This window comes from Crocodylus siamensis, chromosome 5, assembly GCF_052110815.1.
Source record: "Crocodylus siamensis isolate JL-2025a chromosome 5, ASM5211081v1, whole genome shotgun sequence".
NCBI lineage: Eukaryota > Metazoa > Chordata > Crocodylia > Crocodylidae > Crocodylus > Crocodylus siamensis.
Genome location: NC_143399.1, coordinates 60,599,999 through 60,627,313, shown reverse-complemented (window position 1 = coordinate 60,627,313; position 27,315 = coordinate 60,599,999). Strand labels below are relative to the sequence as shown.

General features: G+C 42.9%; 1 protein-coding gene across 1 annotated transcript in view; it reads right to left on the bottom strand.

Annotated features, from left to right (window-relative positions):
- Window positions 1-25,955, bottom strand: part of CDC73 (cell division cycle 73) — a 160,597-nt gene extending 134,642 nt beyond the window's left edge. The window contains exons 1-7 of the mRNA XM_090048497.1: window positions 25,605-25,955; window positions 16,415-16,520; window positions 13,560-13,629; window positions 10,800-10,862; window positions 10,657-10,709; window positions 8,624-8,712; window positions 4,768-4,984 (exon numbers count right to left, since the gene is read on the bottom strand). Of these exons, the coding sequence (XP_089904623.1) occupies window positions 4,768-4,984; window positions 8,624-8,712; window positions 10,657-10,709; window positions 10,800-10,862; window positions 13,560-13,629; window positions 16,415-16,520; window positions 25,605-25,735 (729 nt within the window). The 5' untranslated portion in view covers window positions 25,736-25,955. The remainder of the gene's footprint in view (window positions 1-4,767; window positions 4,985-8,623; window positions 8,713-10,656; window positions 10,710-10,799; window positions 10,863-13,559; window positions 13,630-16,414; window positions 16,521-25,604) is intronic.
- Window positions 25,956-27,315: the final 1,360 nt, after the last annotated feature.

The window sequence follows — 27,315 nt, the reverse complement described above, 5'->3', positions numbered from 1 at the left end:
AACTATCCTTTCTTCTGCAATTCTGCTGTTTGTTAACTGCTCCTCTAATGTACCTCTTATTTCACAGCCCTGTGGACTTAACTCTAATTAAAAACATTGACTCAGGTGAACATTAACTCAGGTGTGGAAACAACTCTCAGTGAAGTACTGGATGCAATGTAAAGATGCTCAAGGAGGCCTGATTTTGTTTAATCAATCTGAAAGAGATGTGCATTTAGTTCTAGTAAGTACAGACCTACAGAAACATATTTGGATTATTTTAGCACAGTTGATTGTTTAATACATAATGTAGTATATAGCAAATTAATGCACATTCGAATAAAAGTTTTCCTTTCCTAAATATCAGATTATTTAGTCTGCCCAGAGAAGTAATGGGAATTTCAATGCCTGTAGTTCAAGTCTTGGTTAAAAAGAAAAAAAAGAGAGCACAAATAAGTAAGTGTTCTGATAGAAAAATCCTGCAGGCTTTCTTCATTCATAAACTTCTGTGAGCCTAAACCTCCACAAGCAGATCATTTTGGAGACTTTATAGATGACCATGATCATATAATAAACTGGTGTTATCAAGTAAGTTGTCTGTGACTAGTATTAGCAGCTATGCAAGCAAGTAGTTTTAAATGCTCTTATAATCTTTAATACTGTACGTAAACTTTCCTTTGCGAGTGCTAAAATGATGTTGTTGCTACAACGCTCCAGGAAATTCACAAGAGACAGGAATTCTCATGTGCGATATCTTTTTACTGGACCAAGTACATGGTTGGGATAGGCATGGACAAGGTTTCATTTTGCTACACTACCCTTCCTCAGCTAACTGAAAGCCTGCCTATCCTATGTCTATCCCAACCACACAGCTAGTATAGTACAAAGATCTTTGGACAAAGTTTTAAACTCAGATGCACATTTCCCACCTCTAATTTTTATAGTTCTGCTCTAGTGCCCTGTTCCTGTTACCACTACAGATTTCTCCATATGTAACAATAGAAGTTTAATGCTGATAGGCAAGGCAGATCAGAACATAAATTTGTAAAACAAATGATTGCTCAAGTGGACAATGTTCTTTTTGACATTCCTCTCCCCGAGAATGAAAATTTACTCAGGCACAAAAGGCTCTTAAGCATCTATGTCATTCAAGATCTACAACATGGCCATATGGTGCCATATCCATCTAAAAAGTCCTGCAAAAAACCTAGTAAAAAGTATGGAGGGGATGGTAAGAGAGAGGCCAAACAGATCTACAAAAAAGTTGCTAGAATTCGTGACATGGGCAACACGTGGTTTTCATGGAAAACATTCAAGCTTGTTAGAGAAGCTGGGGCCACCCTTTCAGCCTTCCCATGGATTGGGAAGGGGGCTTATCCTTTCTTCGTCTGGGGGAAGGAGAAGGAAGAGGAATGAATGCAACCCAAAAAGGTAACTTTGAAACTCCACCCCCTCCTTTTTTTTAACATTAGAAAAAATTCTGCTGCACTAAAACCAGAAGTTTTGATTAATTAGTTTTAGCAACAAATTTGCAGTGTGCTTTAGAAATGGCTCAGAAAAAAAGAACAAAAAGATACGGAAGAGAAGAGGAAGTCTTCAGAACATCCTGCTCTCAGGAGAACATAAGCTCACTACAAAGAACACATAAATACGCAAGCACAATGATAGCAGTGCATTTGTAAGATATCAGTTCTGAGATTTTTCCTCACACTGCTGCATGTTCGAGCCAACCTACCACGTTATCACACTGCTTAATATCTGAGAAATATGTTTCTGGGCATGCTGTGAGAAAGGTTTTTAAGCAGAGTACATCAAAAAATCACTGAGCTGGAAAGACTCCCTGCCAATATTCCTTTGAACTGTGCAGCTTTTCCTCACAACTTCAGCATGGAATAGTTTAATTTGTTATACAGGAAGAACTTAAGTGGCATTAACCCTTTCACAGTCAAGACAGAATAATAATTTTTTTCTTTTTCTTTTTTCACTTATAAAATGACCACTAAGAACTACTATCAGCAGGTTCCAAATACTCAGCTCGTATGGACCACTTTACATGTAGGGAAATAAAAACAAATCAAACCGGAAATGAATCAAACAGTTAAGGCATAATTAAATTTTAAACATATGAGAGTTTTATCATGTTAAGCTCTATTTTATTCCCAAAACAGTGAGATACTTGTTTAAAAGCAAAATTTCCCTTTTTTTCTGGTATACACACACTTGTGGCAAGAAGGCAAGACTCATTGATCAAAACAATTTATACTGCTGTTTATTTAAATGTCCAAACATTTTTTGAAGTGCATATCCAGCTTGATATGCAAATCATTTTTAGATTGTTTCCCACTGCAAGTTCTTATCCCACTAGTATTTGCTCCCAAGATTGGAAGTTACAAAAAGAAATTCATATACATGCATACACCTTTCATCCCAAATTGATTTAGAGTCACAAATCCCTAAAAATCAGAACTGATGATTTAAGTTGCATCAGCTGCCTATTTAAAAACAACCTTCCCCACCATGCCCTCACCCCACTACTTAGATATTTTCAAAAAGTTAGCTGAATTTCAGCTTGGCCAGACAATCAGCTGGTACATGGATACCCTTAGTCAAACCTGAAGCTATGCAGCATTGACAAATTGCCTGCCAAAATGATTTGGGCACACTAAATAAAATCTAATTCACAAACTTTAGGCCTGGATAAAGGATGCTTTTACAAAAATCACTTTTCAGAGTACTAGTAAATTTAGCTTTTCCTCCCCACTCCACCCCCAAGGCAAGATGAAGTTATTTTCATTCCCAAAATAACTGGTGAAACCAACTTAGTGAATTCCTCATTTCTGTATCCTACAGCTAAAGCTGCTAGGAAAACAACCGACTATCTACCAAATACATATAAAGATTCTGGACACATCTACCAGTGCCTCCACACAACACTCAAAAGACTGCTGCCAAAAAACAAAATAAACCCTGTTAACCCGCTCCCGCTTCATGCAACTGAAACCCAAAGCATCAACACTGCTATTGCCATTCTCTAGATCAGCATCTTTTACATGTTTCAGCAATGGTGGGAGGAGGAAAAGGAGTGCCCCCACAACCTCTTCACTTTCTCATTTTAAGTTTTGAGGAACATGGTGTGGAATCAATGTTGGGCTTATTCTTTGCCAGCAGTCTATGAACAGCATGGAGGCAGTGTAAATGCAATCTTAGGACCCTAAAATGTAACTGGTACACAATTTAGGTGCTTATGATCAAGTGAGCAACCCACAAGAACTGCACCTAGCCACACAAACACTAAGACTCTTTAGCTGCCTGTTTTCACCGAAGCGATGGCTTAGGTTTTGGTCTACACTGCAGAAGTTTTACCATCAGAACTAATATGCCACCAACCACATATAAAATGCAATTGTGTTGGCAAAAGAGGATTTCTGGTTTAACTTCTGGTTAACTTGAGGTTTAATTTCTGGTTAACCTGAGGTGCCAACATGCACCTTAATGTAATCAAACCATTGGGCACTTCAAATTCTACTGAATATGACCAAAAACATTAATGTCTTGGCAAACCCAGAGTCTGTCTGTCTTTCATACTTTAAATTGTTAGGAATTTTATATAAATCAAGTAACCCTGTTGTTACCTACCCAACCACACTCAAAAGCATGCCCAGTCCATACCAGTAACACTGGTGTTGAACCCCAAAGCACAGCGCCGACAGCCACTTCCACTCAAAAACAATCAGTAGGTGAGAACATAATGATTTTAATTTCCCAGCTTTTGTGTTACAGTTTGGCAATTAGAGCATAAACTCTGAAAGACTGAGACTTGAATTCAATGACTCTCTCAGGCTAAATGAGATAAAATAAAATAATCACATCTCCCAAGAGAGTACCCTAACCACCAGACTAGAAACTAGGCCAAGCTGGAGACACTTTTCACCTCCCACTATGGAAGTTGGAGACTGCACTGAAAGGAAGAAGGATACCGATCCGCTAGCCCAATGAGGGCACTCCCCTGAAAGGAGGGAGCCCTGGGTTCTGGTCCCCAACACAGTTTATGTATTTAAATGCTGCAAAGAAATGAAAAATATTGCATTTCTCCCTGTTACTGCTCTGTTATTACTACAAATCAAAATGATCTTCCTCACTTAGATCGTTTAAAAGGAGGCAAAAACTGCTCGTTTGCTCTTGATTATACACAAGAGATTATGCCTAGCTCTAACAATAGGACAGTGTCTAGGCAGAAAACACGTGTGCAGCCCCATAACTATTTTTTTTTCCATTTTATTATTTCTTTGAACTACTTCAGGTTTGGAATTAAGCAAGTGACAGGGCTCAGAGTAATGGAAGTTAAGGGGAAAAAAGCTTTCTTATCAGCTTTTCCTGGCTGTGTCAGCAGCCTCCCACCTTACCATTTACAGCTTGTACTAAGTTGTTACCCTTGCGTATTCAGTCAAGTTGTTTCTGTTTTGTAGAAGGGGGAGGGAATATGAAGGCTCAGTCCAAAGGCCATTTGAAAAAAACAAAAAAAAAAAAATGCTAAAGAGTAAGGGCTAAAGAGCTCAGGAAATAGAGCAGGGCAAGAAGACACAGAAACTAGTATGAAAGTTAACACAAGTAACTCTTTAAAATATTCTTAAAGTCTTCACTTTTTGCAAGTCCTTTCTGTGGACAATAACTAGTGAAAATACTGGAAACAGTATTCTCCTCCACCACACACAAGATATGCAAAGAGTGTATACGTAGCTTCTACCCCTTCCCCCACTCAAACTCTCAATTTGATAACTAATACAGTACCTTGCCTGTGCTTTGCAAAATAGTAGTTCTTGTTCTCCACACTCTCTCCCGGCTGACAATATCTCTGGTTACATCTACCTCTGCATCAACAAAACTTCTCTGCTTAAGGGCAGTTATATCATCATCCAGATCTGTCTTGATAGTAGATCTTTTCTTCGCCATAATTTTTGCTTTGATAGCAGCAATTTTTTCCACCGACATGGCTTCAGACAAAGATCTAAACCAGGAAGAGTATCAGAAAACACTAAGTCCAGGTACAAATTAGTTATTTAAGTTTTGTATTCTGAGAGTACATGATTACTTCCTAAATTCTTAGTAGTCTGCAGTAGTAGTAGTTTAAAGGCCATCATAGATTCTACAGTCACTAGAGTTGGATCTAGATGTAGATTTTTGGTTGGATCTCTGCATTGAATTTCTTAACATTAGAACTACTTCGTAGGTATGATTAAAATACAAGTATTTTAATCACAATAATAAGAAAATTAAAACAGGCCCATATTTGTAAAAATTTATAATTCTAGGTCTAAACTCTTCCCTAAATGTACTGTGTTGTATAAGGCTGTCCTTCTGCTGCCCACAAATGGTTGCAGTTCTCTGGCCATTCAAAACATCAGCTACTGCCACGACTAGAAATTTAGTAGCATTTCTGGTTGTCAGCTAAGAAGTGGGTCAACATTACCAATTTAAGTGATACAAGACATAGCCAGATGGTATTAACTCTGTTACTATCAACCTGTGATTTATTTAAAATAGTTTTTCTTGATCCAAGATTGGGGGGGGGGGTGACCATTTCAATAAGAATAAAATGAAACTTCACTGCCTAACGGCCAACTCCACCATTTCAGATACATAACTTCGGGACTGAAAAAGACTATGCTTTTAGAAGTCAGTTTGTTGATAGCATACCACCATACTACCAGGGCTATTAGCAGTTGACTGATTAGCTCCCCTGCTTGTGGAGGGCTTTTTAATAGTCAGTTTTGGGGCTGCTCTTGAAAGTAAGGGAAACTCATCAGTTTCATAAGTGTTTCCCCTGCCATTTTCAAGGGTTCTAACAATCTGGACAGGGATGATTAGACACGTTGAAAGTAAGGGGCTCTAGTCACTTTTACAGCTGCTAATAACACAGCACCAACATTGTAAGCAGTTCTCATGACATGCTATGCTCCTGGCAGCCTTAAACCTGACTAGTGTGCCCTTTATCTTCAGAGCTTCTAATCATCCCTGTCCAAATTGCTATAAGAAACCTTAGAAGTAGAAGGATAACAGTTGTGAAACAGATTTGCTCCTCTCACTTTCAAGGCTTCTCTGACACAGTAAAAGAAAGTACAATTAGGTTCAATTAGTCAGAATGTTACAAAGTATACAGTGGAGATAGCAGAAATGTTATATATTAAGTACTTTATGCCCTTACCTGTATGTAGACAATCTACTTCTTACAATATATAACAAACTGGGGCTGGTCTTGTGTTAAATTAATTTTATGCAAATATATTTTATGAATGGAATAATAATTCAAATCAAGTCAAAATAATTTTATGAATGGAAAGCTGCACTTATGTAATAAACACATAAGAATATAGTATACTACCCTTGTCAAGGTGAATTGCATAATAAAATGAACTCCAGGTTAGGCACACACTTGGGTACCTAACCCAATCTGCATTTTAATCAATGAACATGTGATTAATATTTCTGAAACTAACCTACTTAAGACTTTTTTGGTTTCCCATATTTAAATATCCGAACAGGCATACATACAGACACCTTTTAATACTGAAGATGACCTTCTAAAACTGCAGGTGATTTCATACCCATAAAAATTAGTCAAAAAGTACAAGATGAATGCATTTGCAAATTCTCACTGCTCTGAGGCTATCAGAGCTTCAGGCACAGCTTGAACTTCAGTAGCATAATATAATTTGGGGGGTAGGGAAAAAAAAAAAAGAGAGAAAGGGAAATATATTAACAAGTGTCAGATGTAGAAATGAGGAATCTTTTCATTATTAGTTTGCCTTTAAGCACATATAGTGGATCTGCCACCAGCATACGTACAAAGGAGTGAGCCAAAAAGCATATTATGGATGTAGACATTAATCATTTTTTCTTTTTTACAATTACAGTTAACATGGCTAAGAAAGCACTTGCACAGTGACCAAGTGGTGAGTACTTTTTCCCCAGGGAAAGGGGAAGTACTGCACTGCTTACACATGCATGGACATTTCCCCAAAACTGGGCTAATTACCTTAATGTTTTACTTAAATAGTCCTATCAGCATCTAATAGGAAGCTATGATAATTTGTATTATTTGTATGTGACATACTGTTCTATAGGTAGACAAGGTTCTTTCGGTAAATCTGATATCTTTTATTAGACCAATGGACCAACTAGTTGCTCTAATAATATCAGATTTACCCAAAGAACCTCGTCTGCCCAGACAAAGGATGAAGTTTTTCTTGTTTTCTTGAATAGGATGAGAAAAATAATGGAAAACAGAGCTGGGTAGGAATGTCATTTAAACATGACATACAGAGAGGAGTGTCAGGTTCAGAACATCAAGTCAGGCACGGTGCCCCAAAGTCTGGGGGAAAAGAAGGGACATCAACTAGATAACCTGGAGGAATCAACTATAAACAGCAAATGCATATGAGCAGTGAGTTTGACTAATGAGAATACCAAAGGGATTTAAGTTATAAGGTAGTTTTAGGCTGGGGGTGGTCAAAGAACAGGTTAGGGACTATTTAGAAAAGCTAGACATGTACAAGTCCATGAGGCCAGATGGGACACAGCTGAGCTTGCTGATGATGTTGGCCGATGTGACTGATTCCATAAGCGGCACAGCGGCAGACAAGCCCAGGGCGCTTAGTAAAGGGAGGGGCAGGAATGGGGGAAGTGGCAAGGTCCTGGCAGGATGCTCCTGCCAAAAGGTGCTGTCAGGTGTCATTGCCAAGACTACCTTAACCCTGGTCCTGCAGCCAAATTCAGGGCTTATGACAACTACAAGAATGCCATTTTTTCAGAAATGGCAGGCCCCTTTATTTTGCAAACTAGGGGTAAGCACCCTATACTAGAGGTGCACCAATACATCAGTCCATGTTGTATCGACACCAGTAAAAGGAAAATTGACATTATTGGCAATCAGCTTTTTGGCTGATGTGGCCAATAATGTCACCAACAAATGAAAGTTAGACTAGATTTTGCATCTAGAATATTTCCTGAACAACAGCCAAACTGTAGGGAAAGGCTTCGGGCTCTGAGGCCACCCAGACAGTGGTATATCATAGCTGGCATTATGACAGTCAGGGTCTTTACCACATTGTTTACTCTTTGGAAGAGAGTTATATTTGATAGGAAAACTGCATTTTTCCCCTAAAAGAAACTGTTTATTCTACTTTGGGTGGTGCTCAGTATGACACTCTGCTGTATCCGAGTACCTCTCAAACAAGTAAGCTTCTTTACATAGCACCAGAATAGAAAGGGTTATCCCCAGTTCAGAGATGGGCATTGAGAAAGGAATTAAAGTGACTTTCATGCAAGAAGTCTGAGGAAGACTACTTAGTTTGAGTCCACAGCCTTACTAAGCCCATTCTCTAGCCTGTTTTTTATTTAAAAAAACCAGAACATACTTAAGTGTGCAATTCTGACATCCTCTGGTAGTAATTAAACAGACCATTATACAAGTTTTGGTCCACTAACTAGGGTTGCCCCAACTGTAGTTCCAAACTTTTAAAGCCTTAGTCTAAAGAAGCTTAGGGGAAAAAAGGGACTTTTGTATCTTGATTACCTTCTGCTTCACACAAAAGCACCCAGAATCACTTACGTTAACAATTACCCCATGAATGCAATAAGTTCTTACCTAATCTGCTCTGTCTGCACAATACCTTCTTTATGCCCCTCCAACCGAGCAGCCAGTCGCTCCTTGTCAAGACGCACACACTCTTCATCCTAATAGCAACAGTAATATTTATTAATAAAGCAACTTCTGTAGAATTTCTCTTTTCTTTAATAAAGCAAATAAAATTTAACTTTACAGAAACTGTCAAGTTCAGCCTTGTGAGACTAAAGAATTCCTTTTGTATTCTAATATTGGGGCTGATCAAGAGATTACTGAAAATTCATTCCTGAAAACTGTAGTGGGTAGTTCAGTTACCAAAACAAAATGAACCAAAAAAAAAAAAAAAATTACAGGTCACCTTTCAAAAAGGTGGCAGCGTTAATTTTAAGTTGACCAACAACAAAGCTAAATCCTCTGACTGACTGAACTTGGCTGGGGGGTCTGTAGTAAAAGGAGACAGTATATGCGGATTTATGCCATTTTACCACAGATCCTTGGTCAGGGGGACAATATAGAACAAGTTGAGGTCAGTTTGGCCCCCAGAAAAAAAAATTTCAAATTTGTTCAAAGATGCATCTAGGTGCCTACAGACTTAAGAATCCATTTAAGCAGTTAGTGATAACGGAGTTAGGTAAAGCCAGCCACATTCCACATATCAGACAGAAAACTTGGACAGCTGATTGAACAGGTTCTACTGGAGTTTCTGGGCATTTTTACACTTACATATGCCACAGCACCAGACGCTTTGAAAAGCACCCGGCACTGTGATGAATAGAATTATGCGCAACAGCGAGCAAAATGCGCAACAGCGAGCAAAAAATTGCAGTGGTCCAGTTCTGAAATAAAACACATTAGTTCAAAAGTGCACCACTGCCATTTTCTGCACACTGATGTGCATTTTGCACTTCTACAACTGCAAGTGATGCACCACGGTGTGCTTCAACTGGCATGCAAAGCAGCCTCTATTAATCGAAACTCCTCTGACATGCCAGATCTCCAGTGTGTTGCAGCGTGAAAAAATATGTGCATGAGCCCTATGGGCTCAATCTTTTGTACTGTGATTGCTCAAGACATCTTTCATGGCCATTCACAACAACCTCTAGTAATTCTCCAGATCCTGACCAGAAGAGGTGCATATAAGATCTGCAAGTTCAGTGAAGCATAGCAGAATCACAACTATCCAGAGTACTGTAGGAGGGAACTTGTAAGTCAGCTCACAACTGATATCCACCCTTGTACCAGAGGAGTAAAGCCTTTGCAAACTTTCTACAGATTCTATTGTCCTTATAGTACAAATGATGCCACTATGAAATTCTGCAAATGAAGGAAATGTGCATATATGCAAGGACTAGAGTTCCTTCAGTAAATGTTGAGATTCTACTTCACTGACATGTGCATAACAAATGCTGTAATGACAAAGACGTGAGAGGAAAAAAAAAGTCAGTTCTTGTCATAGAATCACAACCATGGCAACTACCAACTAAATGGCTGAAAGGAATATATTCTATTTTAGCAATTAATTTAATGATATACTTAAGCCTCAGACCAACATATGGGGACTGAAATCCCATATATCGTTTCCAAGAGAGTAGAACAGCAGGTGAACCAAGCACAAGGAAGAACCATTTATAAAGAATGGAAGACTGACATGTAATATAATATTCCAAAATAACGAATGGGAGAAAAAGTTATAGTGGGCAGATGTTAGAAATGGATTATGTTCAACTCTACTCTCTCCTAGTTTCCCATAAATACTATTTGAATTCCAATCTTGCAGCACCAGATTTCCAATCTAAGCAGACCAGATGTGCATGATCAAGGAGGGTGCATACTGCATTATTTCTCCTCTCACATAGATATAAGAATGTCAAACCACAGACTTTGACATTGAAATCCAAAGCAAAAGCTGAAATTCTCACTAAGCATCAGACTACAAACTCCCAATTATACTGATGTTGTGAAGTTACCTACAGAAAAGACTGCTTTTGAATTACTAATATCAACAGATACAGAAAATATAACTATCCCACAGATGGACAAATTACTTTCATTACCTCTATTCTTGGTTTCTTTGCTTCTGCTAATATTTCATCAGCTGCTCTTTTAACTACAAAAAAAATAGGTAGTTAAATATGTAGGACACTGAAAGACTTTCATAAAAGTTTACGCCAAGGCTATTTAGTAGTTAAAACCATACCTTGTGTGGATCGCTGAAGGCCAATTTCAAGTGGAGCACTTCTGTCTATGCTCGATGATGTAGCTAAGATTCAAACAAAGTTTTATATAAGCATCTGAAGTTCACTAAGAGAAGATACACACAATGCCATAACCCAGAAAAAAACCTCTGCTAGCTCATTTAAATTTGTAAAACATCAAACTGAAGTTTCATTTGAAGTGAAACAGGGGCCCTATTATACACACGCACGCACACATATACAGGTATTTTTGTAACAGAGTCCCCCTCCAGGGGTGCCAATGATGCCCCTGGGTTCCCCTCAGCCCCTGTCAATGTCCTTTCCTTGGGCAATCTCCATTTCTCCTTGGCTGCCATGCCTTGATGAAATAATTTTCAAAAAAAAAAAAGGAAACTACCCCAGGGCTTCCAAGTCAGATCTCCTCATGAGTGCCAGCATCACTGCTCATTACCTTAGGAGCTAATTACATGGGCTTCATCCCCACCCCGCCACCGTACCCATGCCTCATAGATGTCAAATATACTAATCAAATCATAACCACAGCTATGAGCTATGGGCTTCTGGCCCCCTTGGTCTCCAGCTGTGGCCCTCCAAGCCTTCTCCTTCGACCAGGGGTAGGCAAAATGTGGCCTGCAGGCCAGATGCAGCCCACCAGGCCATTCTATCCAGCCTCTGGGGCCTCTAAAAAATTTAGAAAATTATGATTTATCTGCCCTGGGCTGCCTGTCATGCAGCCCTCAATGGCTTGCCAAAACGCAGTAAGAAGCCCTCTGCCCAAAAGACTTGCCCACCTCTGCCTTACACCATGGCCCTGCTCCTAAGCCAGTTGAGACGCATGGGCTCTCCATCCCCATCAGTCTCCAGCTATGATCCTTCATGGAGTCTGACCCTAGTCAGCCCTTTCTGAGCCCTGACCCCAGTCACTCCTAAGCCAATGAGACCTACAGGCACCGTGGCTGTACCTGCTCCACAGGCCACAAATACACTTCAAAACAGAGAGCTTCAAACTCAACGTACAACAAAAACAAACAAACAAAAAACACAAAACACTCCAAGAAAAAAAGTAAATGCAGCACTCAAAAACAATCAATATACACCTTTCTTTTACCTGCAGATATACGAAATATTTTAAAGTATTTCTCTTTTATGTCTATGTGTAACTCCATTTTAGAAACAGCAAGGGGAAAAAAAACCCAGTCAAACTGGCATGCAATGCATTATATTCTAGTACACTGAAGCATTTATACCACACACCTATGACACCAAATGGAGAGCTACTAATTAGGCTCTTCTGGGTCGTCTATTTTTTAAAGACGACATACACAGTGCATTCCTAACCAACACAGCACCATGAACATCAGAAGTTGTAAGCTCAGTTGTCAAGGTTTGTGTAATGGCCCAACTGCTATCAGGGATCCTGGTTTTCTCCATTTATAAATTGCAAATTCTGCAATTAAAGCCCACATTTTTCCGTGACTAAAATGGAACGCCACCATACACATATATGTATATGCATACATATTAATTGAACACAATGTTTTATTGATATCTTTACAATTTTAAAGCAACTTGAAAGCCTACCAGTGCCTAAATCATTATAACAAAATAAATTATAAATATATATTTTGATGCTTGATTTGGGGTTTTTGTTTTATTTGGGTTTGGGGTTGTTGTTTTGGTTTGGGTTTTTTTTTTGGGGGGGGGGAGGGCATTGTTTTGTTCGTTTTTTATCATGGAAAAAAATCAGAGCTCTTTCTGCCCCCTTTGCTCACCAGGATGCAGGTCAGGTTGTGGCCAGACTCCCCTCGCTGCTTTGTGGCACTGAGCAGCACTGATATGCTGACATCTTGCTCCTAGCCCTGCGGGTGCCTCTCACTCTCGACCCACAGCCCCCAGCGTGAGAGAGGTGTGGGCACAGGTGACGTGGCAGAGGGGGTGGGGGGAACATGTGCCCCCCTGAGATCTCTGCACCCACAGGAGAGCGTGCGACTGCAGCCACGCCAGACTAGCTCCAAGCAGGAGGCGCCAGCTGGCTGGCAGGACCCATCACAGAAGGGCATGCCATGCCACCGTGGTGAGTCATGGTAGCAGCAGTGGTGCAGAATTGTGCCCCTCAAGCTTCCAGGTGGGCAGGGGGTGCCTCACTTTGGTGGCCATGGTGGTGTGGCACTCCTTCCCATTCTGGTCCCACCCGCTGGGCTGCAGAGGCAACTCCTGCCCAGAGCTGGTCCAGGCCAACTGCAGCCCTGGGGGTCTGCTGTGGGTGCAGACATCTTGGAGGACACATGCCCACTCGGCACATCATCTGTGCTCCCCGCTGCCCCAACATCACCTGTGCCCCCTTCCCTCTCTCAGACTTACCTGAAAGGAGCTGCAGGAACTGCTCTCCACCACTACCTCACTGCCACATGCATGCACATGGCACCCCCTGACCTGTGTCCCACTCCCCGCAGCCCCAAGCGGTCCTCTGCAGGCTGGGCTTCTGGCAGCCCACACAGGGAAGCCTGCAGTCTCCCGCATTTTTCTCCATCCCTGATTTTCTCCATTAAAAGGATAAAAATCTGCATTTTCCTGCAGATCCTTGCTAATGACAGTGTTGAGTGAAGCTTTAGAACAAAGAGGTGGAAGAAAATCTGGGAGATCACTTGATCAGGCTGGACTCATTCCGTTCCATCATCAGATTTAACACCCTCCCACACGCTTTAAAATATGAGACCATGAAATGCACTATATAGTTATATTAAAGAAAGAACTTTGCTCACATGTTTCGCCATTTAGGTATGCAAGCAGATCTTTCCTGTCAGGTCTTCGTACCACAGGAATGTTTTCAGTCTGGGAAAGAAAAAAAAAAATTGCAATTATTGGTGAGCAAATACTGGCCAGAGTGGTCTACCTCAGTACAAATGCAAAAATATCATGATATGTATGAAGCTAAATGTGAAGCCTCTTAAAACAAAACCCAAAGATTAAAAAGCTATTCTACAGTTTAGTAACAAATACCTGTTGAAGACTGAGGGAACATGACAACTTACTAGTAATTTTAGAATCACGTGCAAACAATTTGTGAGAAACTTCCTGGCAATGTAAGACAAGAGAGAACCACACATTTGTAATCTACATCCAAAGTCTTTTCTCTCATTGTTTGCCCCAGGGATCCTATGTCAGAAAAAAGGATCGATGGCAATTTTGTTAAAAATATTTCAACTTAAGCATTTTGCACATGAAATGGATAGACTGTGTAAAATCATCAGGGAGCAAGTTAGTTCATAAAAAGTAAAGAAGCAAGACTTCTCTCCTGGCATGGTTCCTTGCACAATGAAACAGCAAGCTGCATGTTAGACAAGAACAAGAGGTTATTAGGTCTCTTCCCCAGCCCACCCAAACACTTTCAAAACAAAGAAAACCAGTGGTGCCATGTCATACAGAGTTGTAAGCGCTACAGGAATGTTCTATAAATGCCATAAAATAAAGTGCCAGATAATTATTAAACTCTGCTGGACACACATTATTGAACATTTCACTGCATGTATAACTTGGATTTCTTTTTTTTTTTTACCTACCAAAAATACTGTAGAAAAATTTAGTTTTCCTTAGCCCCAAAAGTTGTCACCACTACTCCCTCCCCCAAGCCAAAAAAAAAGTTTTCACCACTCTGGGGAAAACAGGGGAAGAGAGAGGAAATATTTCTTAACGTGAAATAAAAATACTTCATTTTCATCATGAGCATTTTTATTTGAAAAAAAAATCTAAATAAGAGGTAAGATCTAGGGCACTTTCCAAAAAGCCACTGAGAAAGAAACATACGCTAATAGTGCCCCCTGCTACTTAAGAGCCCAGTCAGTGGTAAGGATGTGTGCTATGGTAAGGCAGACTGAGGTACCAACAGCTTCTCTGTTTGGGTGGATTAGGCTCTCATATCCTACCTGCCTGGAGAATGACTGAACCCAACCAAGTTATGGCATAAGTTGGGGGGAGTTCTCAATCTACCCAAGGCAAGCTGCTTCACTTGTGTAAAACGTTAATTGGAGCAGGGACAAAAACTCAGGTATCAGACCTCTCAGATGATTACCCAGACCAGGAGTCTAGAGTTATTCACAGTCAAATATTCAAATCTGGCCAAACTGAGCAAGAATGACTCTATAGCCCTTTGCATACAGCATATCAAGGGACCTATGGAAAAAAAAGCTAATCTACCTGTTTTTAAAACTTTTAAATGGAAGCACATTAAGGGATTAAGTCAGTGGTTCTGAACCCTTTTTTGACTCAAGACACCCCAAGGAAAATACCAATTCTTGGTTCCCATCCCCCTTTTTTAACTAAAGAAAAAACAGAGCAAGTCTTCTGTTGGACAGAACTCTGAAGAAGTCCAACAGGTCAGCATACTTTTTATACTATGGATTCCTTTTGAAATCCCCATGTTCATCTTGCAAATCATGTTTGGACACCTAACAGTGCTAACATTGTGTGGTGACCTACAGCACTGATAAAAAGTTCTCAGGACTCTACAGTTAAGAATCACCGAGTTAAGAGTTAGCTTAACAACCTATATGATTTCTCATTAGGATTGGGTAGTTTAACACTGAATGTGAAGGAAAAACAGACATATTGATACTCTAGAGTATATATTTGACCTTAGATTTTCATTGGACCCAACTCAATTCATTTAAATTTTGAGTGAAAAATATTTGCATTTCCCCTATTATATCATACACAGTGAATTACAATTAAGCTGTTAAACCTGCCTTTAGAACATGCTTTAAATGCCACCTTCTTATATATTCGTTTGGTTCTCCATACCAAATAAAACCTGCTTAAGAAACAAGCATCAGGAAAAGACACTGTTTTGATAGTTTTAAATAAGAGAATTTAAACTTTTACAAATCAACTTGGGAGTACTTCAGTTACTGATGCCCCTTCAGATGAGGCACAAAGTAACGAATGAACAGCGTGTTCTTGTCAAATGTCACTGTTTAAGTTTGTAGGAAAGCTAAATACAAGGAAAGCATCTTACAGATATTTAATTATGCCAAAGAGCTCCTACTTAAGGGTGTAAAGACAACACAACAAAATCTTTCCCGGAGAGGGTGCGGGTGCTGACCCAGTCTGCAACAGCTAACCAGAAGTCCTTAAGTTAAATGAGTTTAACGCCAACCCCTGTGTTAAAGGGCAGCAAACAGAGATGTAAAATTACTTCTAGGAGACTGGAAGGGAAGAGACAGGATATGTTCCTATATATGCAAGAGGCAAGTAAATTTTTGGAGTGCAGATGATGGAACATACTTGTGTACCTAATATAACACTAGGCTGCAACAATTAAGTAACATTTTTACATAGGTGATGAGCAGAAAGGGTAATGTTAGATGCTAGAGGCTGACTAGCAAGTCACTTTTTTACAGCAATTAAAATAACTGTCATATCTTGGTGGTGGCTGAATAATTATCAGGAAATAACCTATCGTATTGAAGTATGTTCAATCAGACAATCAGACTATAGAACTCTAATAACATTTTTTAGGTGCTACCATAACTTCTCGAAAATACTAACACACTTACCAAGCAATCTTCAAACACATTTAAGACTAAAAAAAAATAGACTAAGTTTCACATGATTTACTTACTGCAGCACGCCGAACATAAACAGGATGTGAAAGGTGCACATTATTAAGCAGGAACAAGATAGAGTCCAAAGTATAGTATTCCCTGGGTTGGCCTTCCTTTCCTGTCCTGTAACAGCAGAAAACAAAAGGTTTTATTTTACAAACACACTCCCACTCTCACCAAAACATACCTCATTAAATCTAATGAAGTCATCTCCTCTTCAAGATGCATTCAAAAATGTTATCCAGCTTTCCAGCTCAGAAAGCAAGCAAAGAGTTATTATATAAGCCTATATTCAAACCAATGTTACTCTAGAAAACTGTCATCATTCTGACAAATATGAATTTAAATAGATATTTTACCCATTATCAACCATGTATGGCCTCTACACAAGCTGAATTAAGAACTGAAAAACAAAAGTGTAATTGCCAGGAGTTGAAATTTCAAAAGAACATGATGTCAACACTTAACCACAGTATGGAGGACAAAACTGCTCTAGGTCATGTTTATTCTCCTAACTTTTAAAGGAGCTGCCCAAATGTATTCAGACCCTTGAGGATGGAGGGAAACTGATTTCTAACACACAGAGAGAAAATAATTTAAAGCGTTCTCCAACTGTTACAAGAAGGACTCTGCCATAGAAGAGCTATGTAATGAAGAACTCAGAGATTCCACAAAACCTCATGCACAGTAAATATGTGGTACAAGAGTTAACACATGGTTCTTTAATAACATTTTGTATAAAGAGACAGGATGGCAAGCTACAAGATGGAAGTCAATGCAGTTTTATGAACCCAACTCCTCAACAGCTGGGATCAAACAATCACATCTCAGAAACAACACAACTGCATGAAATCCAGTCTCAGCTAAAGTCAAGTTAACAGTTCTCTCTATACAAAAATCTAAATAGCAACTTGGTTCCATGTGACCACGTGACTGGGGAAAAACAGTTTGGGAGGAGCAATTCACAAGAAAACTAGTTTATTTAAAATGTGGTTTCAGATTAAAAAAACCCATAAGATTGTTATTTTCTTGCATGCTGGAAATTGAGGAAACTGGAATTCTTGCCAGTTTCATAAATATTAGGAAGAGATATGAAATTGACAAGAACTTCAAAATGTAATTGATCAGCTCTCTGGAATTTCAGAATCAGTGGCTCCACTTAGAGCTAAAGCAGCCAGTTTCACAGTAGAGAACATGAAACCTCTAGAGAAATCTACCTGGTGGGTCCGCCCCTAAGGATGCCTATAGGCATCATTCAAATTGCAACCTTGCTTTCCTTGCAGGATGAAGACATTGTGCCATGTGCACAGCTACATGTGCATAGATAGGCTGTCAAGAGGAGGGAAAGACAATTAACAGCTTCACCTGCTACTGCTGACCAGTTGGGAGAGCTTTTTCAGAAAAGCTTACACTGGACGTAGAGTAATGCGCCCTGGGATGCCGGAGGTTCAGCAGACTGCTATCACCCAACATACTCCTTGCTACACCTGCAAATTAAAGCTGATAGCAACTAGCTATAAAGTTAATGCACGTTTTCAAGGAGACAGCTACTTTGCACAGGTAGCTTGTTTCAGTTAATTGCACAATAAAGGTAAAATGTAGAGGGGGCCTAAGTCAGGGATCCTGCCATTGAGTAGTCCCCAGGAAACCTAGGTCTTCTGTGAGGACTTACCTTGGATTACTTTTCCCGCACTATAGCGAGTGCCACCCCCACAAAGTTCTCTCAAGGCATTACAAATGAATATATTAAGCAAAATGAATAAACATTTCCGTTTCAAAATTTCTGACCAGCTCTTGTCATATCCCACAATTAGCCAGGATGGTAGTATCAAAGGAATGTGTGTGTGGGGGGGGGGGGAGAGGGGGGGGAGGACCTTCACCATGACAAGCTTATCCAAAAGAGAACTGTAGAATAAGGGCAGCAACTGCAGAATTTTAACTTTCATTTAATCTTCACGGTTTAAAGATCACCTACCAAAATGTAGTCCAATATAAATCAATGTAGCAATAGGCTTCAATACTGCTGACTGCTGCCACTACTTTTCTAAGCAAGGCTACAGTGAAATTAACCAAATGGGCAAGTTTCAATCTAACATTTGGAAGTATGGCTAAGCACTGAAATTAAGAACAATCATTTTCAAGTTGCTCCTTGAGAACACCATGCACCTAGTCCTAGATTAATCATAGGCAAGAGAACAACCCTGTTCCTCAGACCCCATTTCTTCAATCCAGCAGCAGCAATTGCTGGATGGAAAAAGAATAAAAAAGGAAAAATAACAAAAAAAAAGGTCTCTTCTCCTTCAGTTTCTGTGGTGTGGTAGGGGAAAAAAGGGTGCAATAATTAAAAACTAGAGCCCACAAAGCAAGCATTTTGGGTGTACCCCTAGTAGGAAAAATTCTAGCATCTTCCACATTCCAGCATCAGGAAGGAGCTAGGCTCTTCATACTAAGGCAGCACTTAAGCATCTTACTGAAGCCCTCTGAGCCATTCTTCACCTCTCTCACCTTTGACTAAAAGGTGTTTGGAAAATTGTTTGAGCTGTCATAACAATAAAAACCTTCTTCCTCATTCAACCCATTCCTGAGTTAAACATAATCCATAATAATAGTTATTTTTGTGTAGTCGTGCTGCCACTTGAGCAAGATTTTTTTTTTTTTTGCCATTTTGAAGCAAGTCACCATTTTTCCAAAAAGCAGCTTATATACCAAATGATTAGACTTGTCTTTTTCAAGCAAGAATCTTGGTTTGTTCTAGTTTACTTAAGCAACTAAACAATAGAAAATGGATTCCAATAAGAAACTGATAAATACTCCCCTAAACATTACCTGAGAACATGCTGTTGAAAAGCCATATTCAGATTACATTGTTCACTAGCCATTTGGGCTGTTATAACAATGCCCAAGAGGTGATGCTTCAACTCTTATATTACACACACACACTCTGCTCATATCACTTGTGGATGACAGGATGCTTATGACAAAATACAATACAGCATAACAGGAGAGTGAATGCCAGACAGAAGTGTAAGGAGGAAGTATAAGGTGGAAGCATAACAATTAAAAAATTGCTCTCCCAGCCAAGTGCCGGGTACACCACAACAGCCACAGTTTGTTGCCTTCTCAGCTGTTTGTAGCAAAAGAATGGAAAAAAAATACAATGTCTACAAGTTGCTAAAGGACCATAAGCTCCTGCTGAAAAGGGAAGGGAAAATTATAGGTGGGAATAAGCACATGGGTCCAAACTATGGAGGGGGATCAAGTGTTAGAACAGCAACACACTGAAAAGAGTCCAGGAAAGATGCATATTTGTTTCGCTACCTCCTTTTTTTTTTTTTTTTATTATTCTACACCCCCCTCCCCACCTAATTTTTTTTTAACAGACACTACTTTTTCTAGTAGAAATGTGACATAAATCCTTCAACAATTTTCCATAATATTTTCTTAAAAGATTATCAGCCCCTCTAAGGTGTACATTGACTCTAGGTCTTACAATTCGCCTAGATCAGGGGTGTGCAAATACGGTCCGCGGGCCACACTTGGCCCACAAGACCATTCTACCCGGCCCACGAGGCCCCTAAAAAAAAAGTGTAGAAAATTAATATTTCTCTGCCTTTGGTTCCCATCAAAAAAGATAGGAACAAAAGGCAGCTGGACCCATGGGAAGCCCAGCGGGCTCCAACAATAGCAGGGCCACCTGGCCCCGCTCCCCTGCCAGAAGCCCCAGCCAGGGTTTCTATGCTGGGAGCACATGGCTGCGCCGGTGGCAAGAAGCGTGGGCAGTAGGAGAAGTTGTTGCTTCTTGGATCTGTTTCCTGGATAGAGAGTTTCTGCTTCCAGGCCTGGGAGATTCAGAGTGTTCTTTAAGCATTATGTTTACTTATAAGCCAAATGCATTATCTCAGATGGATATACTGCATTTACTCCTCTCATTTATAGCTTGATTATTATATTTTTGACATATATAAGGGGTGGGGGGGTTTGCTGGTGTGGAGGTGTGTCAGTTTTGTTTGCTGGTTGTTCTCCCTGACACCTCAGAACCTGAGCACAGCCCCAACTCCCTGTTTGCCAGCAGGGAAGAAGCTGGTGCTTGGCCTGGGGAAAAGTGGCCCCTCGCCTGCCCGACGCTCTGCACCAGCTTGTAACCGTGTTACAAGGTGGTGCTGAGTGCAGGGGCGGGGAGAAAGCAGTTGCTCCCTGCCCCATGCCTGGCACCCCGTGCTGCAGCCACTCGCAGCCTGCCTGGGGCTTTGCCCGCTCTGGACAGCCCCATGTGGGCTGCAAGCACCTGCAGCAGGGAGTGATGGCCATGGGGCAGGTAAGGGGCTGCTTTTCTCCATGCAGGGAAGTAGCCCAGGGAAAAGCTGAGTGGGGGGGCAGGTGGGGAGTGGCCCCTCCCCATAGTTGGTACCTTGCGCTGCAGGCACTCGCAGCCCATGTGGGGCTGTCTGGAGCAGACACAGGCAGCCCCAAGCAGGCTGCGAGCAGCTGCAGCATTGGGCACCGGGTGTGGGGCAGGGAGGGACTGTTTGTCCCCACACTCCTTCCCTGCCCATGGTTCCCCCCGCCCCCACTTACCTGAATTATGGGCTGCTGGGGAGCACTGGGTGCGAGCGGGCAGGGAACCAGTGGAAGCACAGGGCCTACACCAGTATCCCCAAGCCAGTGCCAGTGGGCCCAAGAGCAGGGTGACAGGACCGCAGGGTCCCAGCTGGCAGGGGCTCTATGGAGCTGGGCCAGCTCTCCCTTCTTTGCTGGTGCAGCCCAGCTCAGCTCCAGACTCCTGCCAGCCTGTGCCCTGCCCTGGGCCCCACCAGTGCTGGCCCTGGGATATTGGTCCCAAGATATTGGGATGTTGGTCCCAAGTTGGTGACCAGAGGCTGGGCACCTGTCAAGGGGCGGGGCTACCCATGCGGCTCTCGACAGCCTGCCAAAACCGGCCCTCCACTGAAAATAATTGCCTGCCCCAACCTAGATGCTCATTAATAATCTAATCAATAAACCATTTTAGGCCATACAAATGAGTATCCCCTAGGGAAGACCGATAGAAATTTTGGGGGCCAATACTAATAGCCTATTTTTATGGAGGCACATCGGCCAATATCGATCCTATTTCTGATACAGCTGTGTCCAGGCAAGTCTGTGGTGATGGAAGGGGAGGGGGGAGAGAAGTGGTATGGAGGGGGCAAATCAATTCCCCCCACATTGAGGGAGAGAGTGGGGCAGGGGCAGATACTGTCCAATTGGACAGAGTGCAGGACAGAGCTGCAGCTTATCCAGGGTTCACTGGGGGCGGGGGGACAGCTCCTACCATTGCACACACACCAGGAGGGCATGGGGGGTAGGGTGCCCACATGCATCTGGATCTGCATGGAACAGGACAGGCAGGCTGCAGCTGTGGGCTGGGGATAAGCTGGGCTCTTCTCAGTGGGGGCTGGGCTTGGGGCAGGCAGCAGCAGTGCAGGGAGGGGGCTACAGGGGGCTGCAGCCACCCTAAATTTTGCCATAGCCCCCATGCCCATTTGGCTCTCCTCCCAATGCTGCCACCACCCCCCCGGTGCAGGCCTGGCTCTTCCCAGTATGAGTGGAGACTGAGGCTGAGGCTGAGCCAGGTCTGCCCCAGCCCCAGCCAAGAACAGCCCAGTGCAGCGCCATCTCCAGCCCACAGCTGCAGCCCACTCATACAGCCCTGCACAGATCTGGGGGCACAAGCCCCCCCGCACCCCTTGGACAACCCATGGCTTCATCCTGCACCCCACCCTGCCAGCACCTGCCCCAGCCCCATTCCCTCCCTCACCACAGGGGGACGTTGATCTGTCCCCCCCACCCAAACTTCTTCCCTCCCCTTTCACCACAATGGACTTACCAGCTACACACAGCTCTCCAAGCTACCAGACTGTGCTCCTCACTGCCTGCGTACTGCACTGTAGCTGCACGCACGTATGGACATTTATCAATACACCCAATTTTCTTTATATCAGTTCAATATATTGGTGCACCTCTAGTATACCCCAAGACTAAGATGAGGATTTTTCTCCCTTTCCTTGCATGCTGAGATCTAAACTTGCTGCGAACAAGTGAATATGAAAAGCATCACAAGGTATGAGCATCCTATTTTAGTGTTTCTAATATAGCCAGTTGTTCCAGAACATATAAAGCTTGAATGTAGACCTTTACAGGTCTAGTGCTGTTCATTTTACATTTTCTCCTTAGTATCCATATAATTCCAGATTAACAGTTTAAAAAAGTATTTGCATAACATACAGCCAAAGTTCCTGTTTGGTGGATTGGTTTGTTTTTAAAACTGGGCTATATTTCCACTTCATCCATTTACCCTCACTCTATGAGGGCCAAGAGTTTATTATTCCACCAGTGATGTCTTCTCTTCCAAAGGCATCAGCTTTCACATGTGCCCTCAAAAGAAAAAGTAGTAGTATGTGCAACCTGTTACCCTGAAGAGAAAGTTAGCTCCAGTTGTCTAATATAATAGACATTTGTTTTGTGTGTGTCAAGCTACTGCAACAGCAATCAACTGTTCATCCTTTTAACCCTACAGCTTACTGAAGAGAAGGGGCATAGGGACTGCAAGAGACAAATCTACCTCCACCTGAACTCCATCTCAGGTTCTGAGACATCAGGGAGAACAACCAGCAAACAAAAGACTGACATACCTCCACACCAGCAACCCCCCTTCCCCCCCACCAAAAACCCTATATATGTCAAAAACAAAACATAATAATCAAGCCATAAATGAGAGAGGTAAATACAGTATATCCATTTGAGATAAACAATGCAGTTGGCTTATAAGTAAACATAATGCTTAAAGAACACTCTGAACCTCCCAGGCCTGGAAGCAGATGCCCTCTATCCCGGAAACAGATCCAAAGAAGCAACAACTTCTCCTACTGCCCTTTAACTTACCTAAACTTAGTTCTAGAGACACTACTTCTAAAGATTCGGAGGATCATCCCTTCGCTACTACTTTTATTATCCAGATCATAATAAAAAAAACCTACTAAAAATTAAAGTATCAAGTAATGACACTTTACTAAATGCAGGACTGAAATCACACTCACTTGACACACCCACTCATCTATTAAGAGCTGAGGACACCAAGTCTGAACACTGGTCCAAAGATGGTGTCATCTCAATTTATTATACACAACCAATTACTTGCGTGTACACCACTGGACAGAACCCAAATGTATAAAAAAAATTGGAATCCAAGTACCAATTTTTCTAAAAGCCAGTAATCCTGCTCCCCATAGCCACCAGTAAATTGAGCAGCTATGTGAATGCACCGCAGATCAAAATTTGAAAGATTTACTGAACACACATAATCAGGCTAAAAAGAAAAGAAAGAACAACCACCAAGGAAGCTGAGTAAACAGCCAACATGCACACAGCATTAGGAGAAAGAGGATGGCAGGATTCTCACTGTGCTGTTCTTGGGCCCCACTCACAGCTACTTCTTTTGGATCAGCTCTTCTTCCTAAACACGTTGGCTGCTGAACAACACTTTCCTTTCACCCACCCAGATCTTGTTTCTCCCTTCCCTCACACCCAAGGCACTCCTGAGCCTGCCTCAACCACTGCTTAAAAACTTGCCTATGCAAGAGCAGAGCTCAACTGACAGGCAAGTTTCTCTGCTCCCTGCATGGCTCTGAATAGCAGCAGCAAAACCTAACAGCAACTTACTTGTTGCTGCTTGGGAAGGTTCAGAACAGCAAACACCAGAACAGTCTGCACAACTGCTCATGCTGACAGCACAAAACCATTTCATATTTCTGCACACACTTCTCCTGTCTGCAGATTGTAGAAGGCCTTTCCTTGCAGCACCAGGATGTGCTCAAAGACTCTTTAATGTCTTTGAGAAATCCTTGAAGAACCGTAACAAATTAATGGTTTATAAGCTGGTTAGTTGCACTGGTCAAAAAGAAATCCACAAATCTATCTCCAAATTACCAGAAGCAACCTAGAACAGGGTTGTTCAACCTGTAGATCCCAACCCAAAAGGGGGTTGCAAGAACATATGAGGGGGTTGCAAATGAACTTTAAAAATGGATTCTCTCCTAAAGAAGGAAAATGTGAGAAAAAACTGTGGTTTTTCCCTCGCAAGCTGGCAGAGTTTGGGCCTGCACAGGGCTACCCCCCCCCCCCCCACACACACACACTCTCTCTCTCTCTCCCAGGGCTGGAGGCAGCATGTCAAGAGTGTGAGGGGCACTAGGTCAGGGCTGGCCATTAATGTTTACAAACGGGTCCTGGCACAAACAAAGACGTTGAGAACCACTGCCCTAGAACTAGCCCCACACCATCAGTTATTTTTTGCCTCCCAGACGTTCCGGTTTAGAACAATGAATCAACGATCAGATCTGACACGGACAAATTCAACGTTCCCATTCCGATTCAGAAGGTTTTAAATAATGCCCCAGACCCCAGGTGAAACGTCAGCTCCCCTCCTCTTCCCCCAGCCCTGCAGAGGGTCTTGGGCAAAAGTCATATACCCCTTTCACCTGCAGCTGCAAGTTTTGCAGCCCTCTCTAGAGGGAAGGCGTTACCTTTTACTAGCATTTAAAGAGCACTTCCATGAGCGGCTACTGAGAAGTACATGTGTGTAATGGGGGGGCAGTGACTCTTTCAGGAAGAGAGAAATACACCAAAACACCTTTGGGCTTTTAACCGCTACCGTCAAAGGTCCAAGGCGGCCCCGGGGAAGCGCACACCCCAAGCCACACTCCGGGCTCCAGTTTCCAGCCGGCTCCAGGCATTGTTTACTTCCCTGCTCCCAGCCCGGGCAGGGCCAGACCCCACCGCCCAGAAGCAGGGAGAAGGAGGAGGAGGAGGTGTGGCAGAGAGCTGGGGTCGGCGCCCACCCGCGGGCCGGATCGATGCTGGGAGCGAGGCAGGCATCTCTCGGCGGCGAACAAAGAGGCCGAGTTAGCCCGATCGCCCAAAGCCAGCCTGGTGACAGCGGCCGGCGAGGACCGGAGCCCCCAGCGCCGCGGAGCACGGCCCTCCCGCCCCCAACCGGGCCCGGGGCAGTACCCCCGCGCGGAACGGCAGCGCCGAGCAACAGGAGGCGCCGGAAGCCCCCGGGGGTGGGGCCAGGGGATCGCGGCCCGGTCTGGCGTCCCCGCGACACATGGTCCAGACTCCCCCGACCCGGGGAGGGGGAGGGGGAGGGGGAGGGGAAGGGGGCGCACTCACCCCCAGATGACATAGTTGGTCTTGACGTTCTTGGGCCAGGAGAACTCGCCGAAGATCACCTCGTCGCCCTTCACCACGATCTCCTTCTTCTGCGTGTTGTACTGCCGCAGCACGCTCAGCACGTCCGCCATCTTCCGCCCCGCACCCGGCCCCGCCGCTCCGCCCGGCCCGGCCCCGCCGCCAGCCGCGCCAGGACCCCGCCGCCGCTGCCAGGGCCCGGGCTGCCCGCGCCGAACGCCTGCGCCCGGTCGCCGCGCGCGCCCACCGCCAGGGGGAGCGCTCCCTGTGCTGTGCTACACTCACCCGCAGGCCGCGCGGCTCTTACGGGGCGCTGCAGGGAGGCCGATCCGCACCTCATGGCTAGCGGGGCAGGGCTGGGGTGGGCTGGTGCTGCGTTGCCGGGTGCATGAGGACGGCACTTGTAGGATCATCTCAACCCTTGCATGGTGCATCGTTAATAATAAAGTGTCCAAAATGGGCCATCATTTTGAAGGCAGCTAATTGATGTGGCATATGAAAAACCCAAGTCACTCTCAGAGAGTCTTAACCCACTTTTGGTTTGCCTGTTTTCTTTTTCTAATATACATTTCTATAAATACAGGTTTCCCTCACTTTATGCGAGTTCTGTATGTGTGAATTTGCTCTTATGGATGACCCTTTTTATGCCACAAATTAGTTATAGGCGAGGTAAATTCAGGTCTTCTGCAATTGGTGTGGTGGAAGCCTGCAGTCAGTTGCTTTGTGCGGTGCACTGGGCTAGTGAATGCACCAAAATGTAGTCTCCTGTGCAGATCTGTGCTCCTTGCTCCTTGTCTGCAACACGTTTCTGTAGTTGCCGTCCCCATTATGGTAGTGCCCTGTGCTTGTGTGTGCTGTCTGCTGTCGGTGAGTACCAAAATTGTCTTGTAAAAGTGGTAGAAATAGGTCTGGGGGTCAGTACAGTCGAGGTCTTGGAACTTACCTCTATTTGTTACATTATAAAGTGGGTTCCCTTTATGCGAATTCGAGTTATGCACCGTTTTCCAGGAACGCATGTACAGCATAAAGAAAGGGAAACCTGTCTATAGAAATAAATAGACACACACACACGCGTATACATGTATGTATACACACAGCCCCACTTAATGCTGTTTCAGTTAGCGCTGTTTTGCTGTAATGCTCATTTTACCTTGATACCCAATTCCACTTAGCACTCAGCGAGTTTTGCTGTAACACTCACGGGCATCGTACAGCTGGTCGCAGGGATTGTGCATTAGGGCCACAGCGCAGTGGCGGCATGCAGCCATCTGCAATTTAGCACCAATTTGCTTGTATTGCCATCTTGGTTCATCAAAAACTTGTGTGCCTTGCATTTAGCTATTAATTTTGACCTTTGGAATCAATCATCGTGAGTCAGAAACGTTCAACTGACTCCAACTGCAAGTGCTGAGAAAAAGCAGCATAAAAGCTTAATGCTGGAGCTTATATTGGATGTCCTGAAGCAAACTGAAGCAGGCAAATGCCAGAATGAGGTCTGTAGACCATTGGATTTGGCTTTGGATTAGAATGCTTGAATCAGATCATAGAAAATTAGGGTTGGAAGGGACTTCAGGAGCTCATCTCGTCCATCTAGATGTTTGAATTAGATGTCCAAACTGAGTGATTTATATACTAGTAGTGGGGAGCCACTAATGAATTATATTTATATACATTAATTCTTATCAGAAAATTG